The 12,833-nt window shown below is 41.3% G+C and overlaps 2 protein-coding genes across 6 annotated transcripts in view; one reads left to right on the top strand and one right to left on the bottom strand.

The window, feature by feature from the left end:
* Nucleotides 1-432: 432 nt before the first annotated feature.
* On the top strand, nucleotides 433-12,258 carry LGALS8 (galectin 8). Of its 5 annotated transcripts, none has more exons than XM_083432293.1 (10): nucleotides 433-553; nucleotides 2,177-2,297; nucleotides 3,378-3,466; nucleotides 4,604-4,814; nucleotides 6,440-6,559; nucleotides 7,785-7,841; nucleotides 7,921-7,950; nucleotides 8,725-8,813; nucleotides 9,240-9,405; nucleotides 10,805-12,258. In XM_083432293.1, the coding sequence occupies exons 2-10, from the start codon at nucleotides 2,256-2,258 to the stop codon at nucleotides 10,952-10,954; spliced, it is 954 nt and encodes a 317-aa protein (XP_083288419.1). In that variant the 5' UTR covers nucleotides 433-553; nucleotides 2,177-2,255; the 3' UTR covers nucleotides 10,955-12,258. The 5 variants fall into 5 exon arrangements, with proteins under 5 accessions (XP_083288419.1, XP_083288420.1, XP_083288418.1 ...); XM_083432294.1 differs by having other exon boundaries at nucleotides 2,171-2,297; nucleotides 7,924-7,950; XM_083432292.1 differs by having other exon boundaries at nucleotides 2,171-2,297.
* The window catches only part of HEATR1 (HEAT repeat containing 1), a 40,329-nt gene continuing 39,670 nt past the window's right edge, over nucleotides 12,175-12,833 (bottom strand). Inside the window, exon 45 of the mRNA XM_083432288.1 lies at nucleotides 12,175-12,409. Coding sequence (XP_083288414.1) covers nucleotides 12,321-12,409 — 89 coding nt within the window. The 3' untranslated portion in view covers nucleotides 12,175-12,320. The remainder of the gene's footprint in view (nucleotides 12,410-12,833) is intronic.

The following is a 12,833-nucleotide window of genomic DNA, read 5'->3' as shown; positions in this document are numbered from 1 at the left end:
TGCAATTTAGGGTGTGTTCCACCCTCCCCCTTCTCCCGTCGCACTGTCATTAATACGACATAGACAGGCATGAAAACAAAGTCAATAATACACAAATATTAGCCTGAAGGAAATCAATCGTGCTGGAATTGCTGTCAGGGGAAGAGTCTGGGGAAGGCGGAGAGCCACACTTTCCTAACAGTCCCTATAACTAGTCATCGTAGATTATAAAACAGCTGGAGGGCCAAGTTTGGCCATGCCTGAATATAAGGGATGACACGATTGGCTAAAAGCGGGTGAGAGTCGGGAGTCTTGGGGATTTAGTTAGAGACCCTCTCTAATCATTCGACCACTCCGGGTCAAAACAGAGAAGCCTACTGCCCCCCCCCCGAAGTTTAATGAGACGATGGTCCTTTAAGGAGAGGAGGAGCTAAGTAGCTGACGTCATTATGCTGGTGTATGTGATCCAGGAAATAGAAGAATCCCGAGGAACCATTTTAAACAGTGCGAGGAGTTTCAATGGCGTGAACAACATCAAGAGCCGAGCGCTTCCGATGGATACGGGTTTATAAAGGTAAGAGGAAGATGCACATAATCCCAAGTAAGGTGAGGAAACTGAGAGTATTCCTTCCAAACATTATAGAGCTGCGCGTAGTGTTGTGGAAACGAGATATTATATTTTTGGTGGGAGATTTTTGTGTGTTTCTATAAATGTGTGTGTGCCTTAAAAGAGTACCTAAAATCCAGCAAAAGTTAAATCCGTGTCTCTAGGAAGTGCTGCAATTTATTTACTTTTTACTTCTAAGGAGTTCATTTACACATTACTTTTGCAGTTACTCTCCAATATATTTCTAAAGCTGAAACCCTGTTGTTTTATCAGAAGTTTCTAGATCTTAAATATACAAGCTCCATTGAAATATGTTGAACTTTCTTCCGAGGAGATTCAGGATAGAGTTGATAGGGTGCAATTCAAAAGCCACTCATAAATGCTGTGGTAGCATTTCTGCCATTGGATGGTTGACTTGACACTATTTTAGTGTCCTCATTACAGCTACTGATTTCAGTGAAGCCTAACTCTGAATAAATGTTTTTCTGTGTAACTGTGCTGATTTGATCTGTGCAAGCTAGAGGAGAACTTTTGCTGGTAACAAGATACAGTATTAGACTGCTCATCCATGACTTGAGCTACATTATGTTTTCCCATCCTGGTAATCCTCTTCCAGAAAAGATGCGGAAGAACAATAAAGATATATTTGTGTTTGGGCTACCTCTGCATTTCAAAGTGTTTGGTTAAAACTGATGGTGTGAATAAGATAAATAAGGATTTGCAAATGTGCATCATACAGGCATACTTGTCAGGAAGCTATTATTGGATGCAGCTTGTTGTACTATATACTATGTAGCCAAAAACACCCACAACTAGAGGCTGCAATTAGTAAAGGATGATTGGCGTACCTCACTTGCCCTGCTAAAGGTTGGAATAGCTCTGCCCTGAACTCCCCTTCTCAATATTCGCGAGTTGGACTTTGACCTTTCATCTGCTTTCCCTGAGAATGATGTGCATGCCTTGTGATATGTTACTTCCTACCATTACTTCCTAAAACGGCTTCTGCAGTTTCCACTGAAATGATATATACTGCTTTGCTGTTTCATAGCCAAACATTCTCTATGTAATGTGTGAAATGGCCATTAGGGAGAGTACAGACTTCAATGACGGTCCCTATATAGACAACAGAAAGACCCAAAGTATGAAAAGTACTATATTGTACTCAAGGAACATATATAAAGGGTAATATGGTGCACATAGGACATTGTGCAATATACGTACACAATGGAATGTTGGTCATTCCTCTGTTTAGACAGTTGACCGTGGTAGCCATTCGGAAGCTTGTTGATTTAAATAGGCATGGGATTTCTCCTGAACACATCTGAATCCTTGTGCTGGATCAGTAAGATACCCCTGGTTACTGGTCATTTCAGGCCTCTGGAGGACGGCCTACTACCCTATAACCTGTGCACATACTGAGATTGACAGCTGAAACCTGATCCTCATACCTCCCATGTTCAAGAGAGTACGGGGCCTTTTCTGTTACGGTGCTCCAATTATGGAATGCTATCTCCAAAAATATTCTTTTTGCACCCATTTTTCTCTTAACTTGTGTTCAGTTATACCAAAGCTCTATGGTTTTAGTTTCAGGAGCTGTTTACTGCCATTCAAGACCCACACAGTAGGTCCTACAGAGCCTGAAGACTTCCTTCGATTAGAGGACGGAAAAATGATGTCCCTGGACAATTTTCAAAAGACAATCCAGAACCCGGTAACTATCTCGTGTTCATCATCTTTCCTTTTGACGCCTGTAGATTTTGTCATTTCACCTTAAAGAAAGCTTGTTTTACAGAAAAGGTGAAGCGAAATTTTAGAGAACTAGGCCAAAGACAAAGTGGATGAAGAGAAAGAAGGGCTGGCAGACGTATAGTGTCCCATGTGATTGTGGGCTGAGAGGAGAAGCTAATGGCCAGGGTGTGGGGGAAGTCTGATAGCAGCGAGTTTAATTAGAAGGAAGCCCCATGGGTTCAAAGTTACTTCCTAGTATTTAGGCTTGCAGCCGGAGAGAAGCATCTAGAGGAGTGTGGAAAAGTAGTTCTCGGAGTTCTGTGTGTACATCTATCTTTTTGGAGAAAAAAGGCACATAGGTGAGGATTAGGAATCTAGTCCAAATTAATTTGATGGCACCTCTTTGTCCTGGAACTGCCCTAGGTCCCAAGCCCATGTTGTATATCAGGGATGTCCAACAGGTCTATTGTGATCGACTGGTAGATCCCCGGGAGGTCTTGGTAGATCTCGGTCAATTGCTGGGTCCCTTTTCTTAGTGTTGGTAAAATAGAATCCGGTCCCGCCCTCCATTTTTGCATGATTTGCAGAACAGAAGACGGAGTTTACTCAGCAAGTAAACTCTTTCTCCCTTGAGCTTAGGCTTGAATAAAAGCTTAACAACTTGTAGCTGAACCCCCCAAAAGGGGGTAGATCACTGCCAGTTTTTAATTCTGTGACTAGATCGCAGTCTCTTGGGAGTTGGCCACCCTTGTTGTATATGGATAATGCACCCACCAGTTCCTAGAAGTGATTTCTTGTTTTACACTGTCAGTTCAAACAAATAGGTATGCCAGCCGACTTAGACTGTGTCCCAGCAAAGAGTTTCTCTGAATTGGCGAAACTAGTAGATCTTGCTAATTATGACCCCCCGCCCCCCCCCAAATAAAAATTGTTCAAAACTTGTTGAGTCCTAGTTAGTGAAATACAGGAAAGGTTAATAATGTAAATAAACTATGTATAAATTTCATTTTTATTCTTCTCAAGCCTGAAGCATAATAATTACGTTTCCCTCTCCTTTTTATAGAGTATTCCATATGCTGGGACTATAATTGGGGGTCTTTTGCCTGGAGAGCTTGTGGTCATACGTGGGTCCGTCCCAGAAGGTGCAGAAAGGTAAGAGTTCAAATAAGATAATTATAAATAGTCCTCTGGTAGGTGATGGTTGAAGCGAAACACACAAAGAAATGACAGCAGAACACATTTCCTCACATATTGAAATGGTTGCATCAAATCCGTATGAAATTAAAGCTTTTGAGAAGTGTTACAAATTGCTGGAAGCACTTGCTGCTTCCGCATCATAGGTTTTCTGATGGAAGCGATAGTGTTGTGAATAATTTCAATATAATTTCAAATAATGCACGGCTTGGGAAAGTAATTGGCTTTTGCTCCTGAACATTAAATGAAGGTCATGATAAAGTGAATATGCAAGAAGCCTGGCTTATGCAATGACTGAAATGTATGCATATATTAAATAATGTTTTAAAATGTTCACTAGATTTTTGGGGGGATGGGGGGAGTATTTCTGGTACAGTCATACCTCGGGTTGAATACGCTTCAAGTTGAGGGCGTTCGAGTTGCGCTCCTCGGCAACTCGGAAGTAACGGAGCGCGTTGCTTCCGGGTTTTGCTGCTTGTGCATGCGCAGACGCTCAAAATGATATCACGCACATGCGCAGAAGCGGTGAAAAGCGACACGCGCATGCGCAGATGCAACGTCACTAGTTACATTTAATTCTAGATGCGAACGGGGCTCCGGAACGGATCCCATTTGTATCTAGAGGTACCACTGTAATTGCTAGTGACCTGTGCCATAGCTATGAACATACCCACTTAAAAAATAATAATAATGGCTTTCATTACATCTATGACATGGACATATATAGACTACGAAGAGCCTTTCTGTGTTTCATACACCATCTTTAGTATCAGAAGTTGAAAACTGGAACTGATGCTTGTGTTCTCATCTTACTGAGAGTAGTTTGGTATCTTCAGCTGTGAGTCCAGTGACCAAGCTATGGCTAAGCCCTCTGCCAGTGTGACTGTGTTGCCATGAGCATGAGCCAAACTAAGAGTTAGGTGCTCCTATTATCCAGCGCAATTTTCTGGATTCATATAGCAGACATGGAATATAGAGCAAGCATCCTATTCTCACAGGTAGCAATTATGCAGTTGACCTCTCCTGCCTTAGATAGTGGTTGCATGTTGCTTATGGGAGGGTTGAATTGACCGATGTGTTTCAATTTACTGCCAGGTTCCAGATAGACTTCCAGTGTGGCAGTAGCACAAAACCTCGGGCTGATGTAGCCTTTCATTTCAACCCCCGCTTCAAAAAATCTGGTTGCATCGTTTGCAATACCCTACAGAATGAAAGATGGGGCTGGGAAGAGATAACTTACACAATGCCTTTTGGAAAAGGAAAGCCATTTGAGATTGTTTTTATGGTTCTGCATGATAAATTCCAGGTGAGTTATTAGAAGCTGATTACTTACTTACTTAGCCAATCTGTCATGCCCAAAAGCACAGAGGGTGCAATCCAGCCAAAATCAGGCATTGACGTCACACTGGTTTCAACAGGATTTAAGCGCTTAACTCTCCCACTGAAATGAGTAGAACTTAAGAAGTGCTTAATTTTGCCTGAATTGCTCCATTTCAAACGACTTGAGTGTTTATGGATCAGTGCTCTTTATAGCCACTGCAGGGTTTATTTTTTGTTTTTGTTTTGCTTCTAGATGAAGTTATGTTGATGTGAATAAAACATACTGTCATGGTGAATTATAGAGTTGTAAACATGATAGAAAAAGAGGGTGGTATCACTATTTCTTGACAAGGGGTAAGCCATGCAGACTAGTTGCATGGTACAGAATAGGTCAGGATGGCACTCTTACCTAGCATGCAGCTAGGAGGAAGAGGTTTTCCATTTCCTGCAAGGATCCACTCTTTCCCGTCTTACGTGTAGAAAACTACTGGTTTAATAGTAGCACGTAGGTTCCAGTAAACCAGAGAGACAAGAAGTGGGAGGCAGCAATGGTTAATGAACCAACACTTGCTAGTAAGATTCTATTCAAGCATCAAAAAACTACATTTGGAGCTGAATGCAACTAACGACAAATATTTCTGCTCAGAATGTGTCTCCTATTCTCACAATTTGCCATTGGCTGTCTTCTTACCAGCACACCTGTCACTTTTTTATTTTAAAGGCAGTGTTGAAGAAATTGTTCACCCATTTTTCATGAACGCATAATTCCTTCTTTTAAAAACTGCATGATCAGGGTTTTTGTTTTGTTTTGTTTTTTAACATTAAAAAATGCTGCAATGGCGCCCATACATCTGCCTGATAAATTGGATGCAGTATACTGCCAAAAGGGAGGGAGAAAATGTGAAGATGATAAAGTGTCTGTAGTGTCTGAGTTTCGTGAAGTAACCAGGATTTTAGCTTTTGCTGGCAGCTGTAATTCGTAAGCTGTTTGGGTGAATGGGTGCAGTGGTGATATTCTCAAGTTGTGGTGGGAATTATAAAGCAAGAGAAAAGTGCCAATAGCAAAGGAAGCAGCCAAAAAGAGAAATGGACAATTTTTGTTAGCTGAAAATAATAGCAAACCTTTGCAGAGCTGTAGTAAGATAGATGTCATTCCATGACAAAACCAGGACACAAAGCTCAAAACCTGGGATACAGTGCTGATTTATTGCGCTTCCACCTTGTGCAATTAGTATATGGAAAGATACTAGTTGTGTGCGGACACAATTTTAGAAGACAGATTGTCCTTCCAGCTTTTGGGTTTGTGTTGTCCTTGGGACTCACTGCTGACAGCTCAATAACTTACATGCCAGGCTTCCAGAGCATGCAGACCAACCATTTTGAGGCAGTTGAGTCAGAGAATATTGTGAAAAGTTGCATCTAGGCGCCTTATTTGTTTTCAGAAATGTAAAAATGAGAAACTGCCAACATCTTTGTTGGAAGCCAGTTGCATGCCAAAAGAACTTAAAACTAAGATGCATTTGCATGAATAAATATAAAGTTCGGATGATAGCATCTTTTCACCACAACTGTGAGAAATAGCTGTGTGTTTTTGTTTCTATTTTTTCCTAGGTATCTGTAAATGGAAAGCACTTGTTGATCTACAAGCATAGGCTTAACCTTGAAAAAATAGATACAATTGGAATATATGGAAATGTGCAAGTCAATATGATAGGATTTGTGTCAAATGCGGTAAGTTATTAAATAACACAGCAACTTATTTAGGGATTGCATAGATAGATAGATGATAGATAATATTAAGCTTATCTTACCCTTCCTCCAAGGTGATACATATTATTTATTTCCCACCCCCATATTTCCTCGTCACAACTCTGTTATGTAGGTTGGGTTGAAAGCTAGCGATTGGCCTAATGTCATTTGGTGAGCCTCATGGCCAAGTGTGCATCTGAACATGAGTCCCCCCAAATTCACTCCAATACTCTAACCACTGCATCAAAGTGGTTCCACATTGCCTGTCTATATTATAGACATTTTTCTTCTGCTTACAATTTCATGCTGCAGTGGAACACGTAAAGAGCAACTATGGATAGGTCAGAATAGATCTGACAGTGTGTTTTACTCCCATTCAGAAACATCTTGGAAGGGGAGAAAATATTGCCTGCAACAGCAATGTGTGATTTTTGACACAGGAATTGCCCGGTGACTTGGGCAGTGAGAAATATTGTACCCTGAGCACAGTAGTTATATAACTACTAACATGAACAGTTGGGGGCCTAATGTGTCTGCATGATGCCCTCATATTGCCTATGGAGAGTCCAGAAATAATGAAGAGCCTGTTTTGCTTTTGAGGAAGTGATTCCACGTTCTCTCCACACAAATTGGTGTATCACTGAAGTGGTAGATATCCTTGCAATGCATTAGTCAATCTACCTCATTTGACTTTGTGCCTCTATGGTGAAGAAGTTGTGTGATCTGCCCCTGCTGGATCATCACTGCCTTGCTAATGTGTTTGAGGACCATCTTAATAAAGCAGGGGTGGGAAATCTGTGACCCTCTAGATCAGGCATAGGCAAACTCTGCCCTCCATATGTTTTGGGACTACAACTCCCATCATCCCTAGCTAACAGGACCAGTGGTCAGGGATGATGGGAGTTGTAGTCTCAAAAACATCTGGAGGGCCGAGTTTGCCTATGCCTGATCTAGATGTTGCTGAACTCCAGCTCCCGTCAGCCCCAGCCAGCATGGACAGTGGTCAGGGATGTAGGGGGTTTCATCCAACAACTTCTAGAGGGTCTCAGGTTCCCACCCTGGTTTTAAAGCAAGAAAAACCATCCCTCCTTCAACAACTTACTGATGAAACATTCACAGTTAGAAAGATATTCAGAGATGACAGCTCATTATGTGAGTTTTCTGTGACCTGTGAGTGTTGATATCTCAACCTGTCTTTTCTCTGCAGTCTTTGCAAGGCTCTCAGCCATCCTTGCTAGGGGCAACAAAGACAAACACAGGAAATGTAGGTATTATTCTTATCTGGCTAGGTTCACAGATTTGTTCTTCTTAGGTTATAGCAAAGTCTCTCTTTCTCTTTCCAGCAGGAAGAAGTCCCTGATGCGTCACAGTTTGTAAGTATCAGTTGGCATGTAAACCACACAATGCAAGAGTTATTAGGGAGTGGGCACAGATGAGCTTTTTAACATCATCCCTTGATGCAGAATTGTGTAGCATCATTCTTGCTTAAGTGGCCATTCATTTTGAAATAATTTTTGTAAGGTAAAGTCTTGTCTCTCCATCCCTTCACTATTTGCTAGGGTATTAATGAGAGATTGTACACTTGATAAATTCATCCTTATTCTTCAAGCCATGTTATGCAACTGTATTTTTCCATGGCTGCCCCAGTTGATTTCCTGCAGTAAACATGCAATATGTGTGTCTTTCTCACCATCATAGGACATGGGATGGGAAGCACTGTTTGGCTGCAGTTTCCCACTCTGCATTCCTCTTCCCATGTTTACTGTGGGAGCTACAGTTGCGCCTGATGGAATTGTGATTGTCACTTAAAGTTTGAATAAATCTTGTAGGAGAGTACTTCATTAAAAACGCCAGTGAATGTAAGGCTTGGAGGGTTTTGTAGACTACATATAACACTCTTTAAAAAAAATCAATAAGGTAATGAGAGGAAAAGCTTTGGAATTAGTAAAAGGAGAAATGTTTTTTCAAAATAAAGAGGGGCGGTCCAAATGATTTCTGAACCTGTTTTATGTTTGCTTGTCATCCAAAAATGGAATGAACAGTGAGGCAAGTGTAAAAACTAACTGATCACAGGATTCATGTTTCCAGAGAAATGTTTCAGTCCATTAATTTTGGAATAATAATTCTAAGCATGGTTACATTTTCAGGTAGTTCCTTACATTGCACGACTTCATTCTCCTCTTGAGCCTGGGCGGACAATTGTCGTAAAAGGAGAAATTAATGAAAAAGCAAATAGGTTAGTAAAATCAGAGTGGCATTTTTCTTAGGCTGTTTTAACATGCTGCCGTTTTTGGTCTCTTTCTGTGTGTGTATTTATAATACACTAATAGCATAATCCAAAGTATCATGACTAAGTTCTTCTCGGAAGTATTAAGAATCAGAAACCTACATGCTCTGCATAAAACATAGCAACCGCCTTGGAACCCTTTCACTGTATTTCTGATTTATTTTGCTTTTGAAAATGTTTTTGTTGGTGTGTGTAAATGTTTGTGTAAATAAAAGAAGTCATTAAAAAAAATTGCAAGTTCTAATCAGAACCTTTGTTGTCACCTATTGTTGTAAACCATAATGGTGGTACCTTCTGACTTCTTTCAGTAATTCCCACCACTGTCCAGTATGATAGCGATGCTGCGGTAGTCTAACATTACTATTTTGTTCGCAGCTTTGCCATTAACCTTAAAGCCAGTGACTCAGATGACATTGCTCTGCATCTGAATCCCCGAATAAGAGATAAAGCTTTTGTGAGAAATTCCTACCTGGACAGCAGCTGGGGAGAAGAAGAAAAGCAGATCCCTCATTTTCCTTTCGCCCCAGGAATGTACTTTGAGGTAACTAATTAAACAAATACAGACCAGTAGTGATCTGCTGCAATATGTGCAATGCAGACTTTTGCAGGGGATGAAAAAATGGTGTTGGACTGGGTAGAGGAGAATAAACTGTGGCCCTCCAAAATGTTTTTGGATTTAAACTCCCATCATCAGTGACCATCCTGTTGGTGGCGGCTGATGGGAGCTGGAATCCCAACAGTTCTAGACGGTTATGAGTACTTTCTGCCATATTTATTTCTCTGGAGCATGTACCATGGACATGCAGAATTTGGTAGCTGATTATCATAGATGGCAGGGACATGTTTGAAGTCGCAGGATGATTCAAGTAGAAATATACTATGCCCAGTGGCTCAGGCAAGAATGGTGATGTTCTGGAATCTGTATCTCCTTTGCCCGGATCATGGAATATTTTTGTAAGGTCTGACCTATGATGGGACGACTAGACTCTCACCACAGATTTCTGCCAGCCTTGGTCTATGCATCAACTTAATACAACACAAACAGCTGTTTATGTCACAGCAGTGTGGCAGATAGGACCTTTGTCGCATATTCCCTTCCTCTTGCCTGCAAGGCTGCTAGGTAGCTCACAGGTGCAGCACAAGGAGAGGTTGTAGCACACAGCATCCTATAGTCTTAAAAGTTTCTATTTCTAAACGTAGAATCATAGAATCATAGAGTTGGAAGAGACCACAAGGGCCATCGAGTCCAACCCCCTGCCAAGCAGGAAACACCATCAGAGCACTCCTGACATATGGTTGTCAAGCCTCTGCTTAAAGACCTCCAAAGAAGGAGACTCCACCACACTCCTTGGCAGCAAATTCCACTGTCGAACAGCTCTTACTGTCAGGAAGTTCTTCCTAATGTTTAGGTGGAATCTTCTTTCTTGTAGTTTGGATCCATTGCTCCGTGTCCGCTTCTCTGGAGCAGCAGAAAACAACCTTTCTCCCTCCTCTATGTGACATCCTTTTATATATTTGAACATGGCTATCATATCACCCCTTAACCTCCTCTTCTCCAGGCTAAACATGCCCAGCTCCCTTAGCCGTTCCTCATAAGGCATCATTTGCAGGCCTTTGACCATTTTGGTTGCCCTCCTCTGGACACGTTCCAGTTTGTCAGTGTCCTTCTTGAACTGTGGTGCCCAGAACTGGACACAGTACTCCAGGTGAGGTCTGACCAGAGCAGAATACAGTTGCTATACTCCTATTGATGCAGCCCAGAATTATTTGAATATTACAGTTGCGAACTATCCTACCTTGTAAATGATTCCTCAAACATGGCCATCCTTAGTTGTTGGGTAGGTTGTAGTCTTCCCCTTGCAGATGCTCTTATCTTATGTACCCCGTAACTTTGAATGTTTTTAATTTGACTAAGGATGTCAAATGTCTTTAACTTTCAGTTGATAATACTCTGCAAGGCCCATCAGTACAACATTGCGATCAACGGTGTGCATGCCATAGAGTACAAACACCGGTTCAAACAACTTGGAAAGATCAGCATCCTGGAAATCCGTGGGGACCTTCGACTGCTGGATGTGAGGAGCTGGTAACCATGATGCAGTACCTGTGTGTTACTCTCAAAGTGATTTTAGAAAGGTCTCCTTTAATCCCTTCCTCTAATCTTGAGGACACTGAGCAGCATTAAACTTGATCCATCTACCGCAGCAAAAAATACATATATACTGGATGCAGGTTGCTTACAAAAACCTTTCTGTATTTGTCCATGGAAATCAACTGACAAAATATCTAAAAACTAAGCATAGCTTGCAGAATAAACAAACTGTTGATTCACAGTGTAATATTAAGTTATAAATAGTTACCAGCTGCTGTTACCAAAATTGTGTATGCTAAATTCAACTAGTGAATTTGAAGACTATTTTGTTAAGCTAACTCTGCTGCTGGTAATGGAAGGTACAGCAGATTCAAAAGAACTCTTATGTTCTTACCTTTCTCATGCTTTTAGAACACTTCTAGAAATTATAACCAGTATTTACTCTCAACTGGTTGCACTATACTGGAAAATACATATTCTCATGAAGGGCACCATTAATAGTCTCAATTGTTAGAGGTGTCTTTCTTCACAAAAACATGACTAAAATGGAGAAGTTCCTATTTTGTTGTACCAGATAAGTGTTTGGGGTTTAGGGCTAGGGATTAGAGACAAAGGGTCCATTTCTCTCTCTCTCAGCTGAATAGCGCTGAAGGGTGCAGAATTAAAATTTTACTTCTGTGAAGCTATGTAGAGAAAATTAGATACAATGACTTCCAAAATTCTTTATCTTTTAAAAAAATGAACTATAATGACCTGCTTCAGTGGCAAGGAAACTGTGGCCCTCACAGCTGTTGTTGGACTTCATCTCAAGGCAGCATGGCCAATAGGAATGAAGAGGAATAGTCAAGCAACTGGAGGCCCATGGGTGCCCCTTCCCTGGTCTACCTGAAACCTTTCATTTAACAATGCCACCAGCAGAGATTAGGCCACTGAGAGATAAGCCCAAGTAGTGAGTGAAGCTTCCTCCAGGAGATTTTATTTAAACAGCTAGGCCAGGACAGTGTTAGTTTCCTCATGGGGGTTGAGGCAAGAGCTAGATTTACTGCAGAATTTAGATGAAGTATCACAGCTGCCTGTCAGCAGTAGGATGTGATACAGAAGAGTTTTTGCTTCAGGCACAAAGTTGGGTGATGTGTTTTTACCTCACACTTTCCTAATGTGAAGAACGCATCCAGTTTACGCAAGCCAGAGGAAGGATAAATGCCAAGTGTCCAACCGTTTATAAATGAGTGTTTTTTAATATCACAATTCAGAGTGGAAAAAAATGTATACAATTAAAATTCTTGTTTAACATTAAAAAAATGTTCACCGTTTATGTTTAAATATTATTGAGAATGATGAAAAGAAACAGACCATGGATAGTCTTAGAAGTAACTCTGCAATGGTTCTCCAAGAATAACCTCAAGCTGCTGAATTGTCTTCTGGCACTGGTGTTCCACTTCTTCACATTCATCTGGGGAGGAGGGGGACAGACAAACATCATCATAGTAACTATGAAGTCACTGATAAAAAGGAACTCAATAGTTTCATCCACTATGAAACATTAAAACAGGAGTGAGCAGCTATCTCTGGCCCTCCCAAGTGCTGTTGGACTGCTACTCCTATCATTCCTGACCACTGGCCATGTTGGTTGGGGCAGATGGGAATTGGGAGCCATTAACTTCCCTCCCCGATGAAAGAGGCTCTGGAAGCCTGTTAAGGGGGTGTTTAATTTATGCAACTGCAGCCGGCCAGTTGCCAAGTGCATGAAGTTTTCATCGTGTAAGTTAAATGCGCACAAGTTGATGAACACTAAGCCACGGGTTGCGGTTCATTTCTTCCTAGCACTAGTGGGGAGAAGGAAAACAGGCCATCAAGTCACGGCACAAACCACTGTG

Source organism: Podarcis tiliguerta (assembly GCF_965153285.1).
Source record: "Podarcis tiliguerta genome assembly, chromosome: 3".
Lineage (NCBI taxonomy): Eukaryota > Metazoa > Chordata > Lepidosauria > Squamata > Lacertidae > Podarcis > Podarcis tiliguerta.
This window is presented reverse-complemented; position numbering and strand designations above follow the sequence as displayed.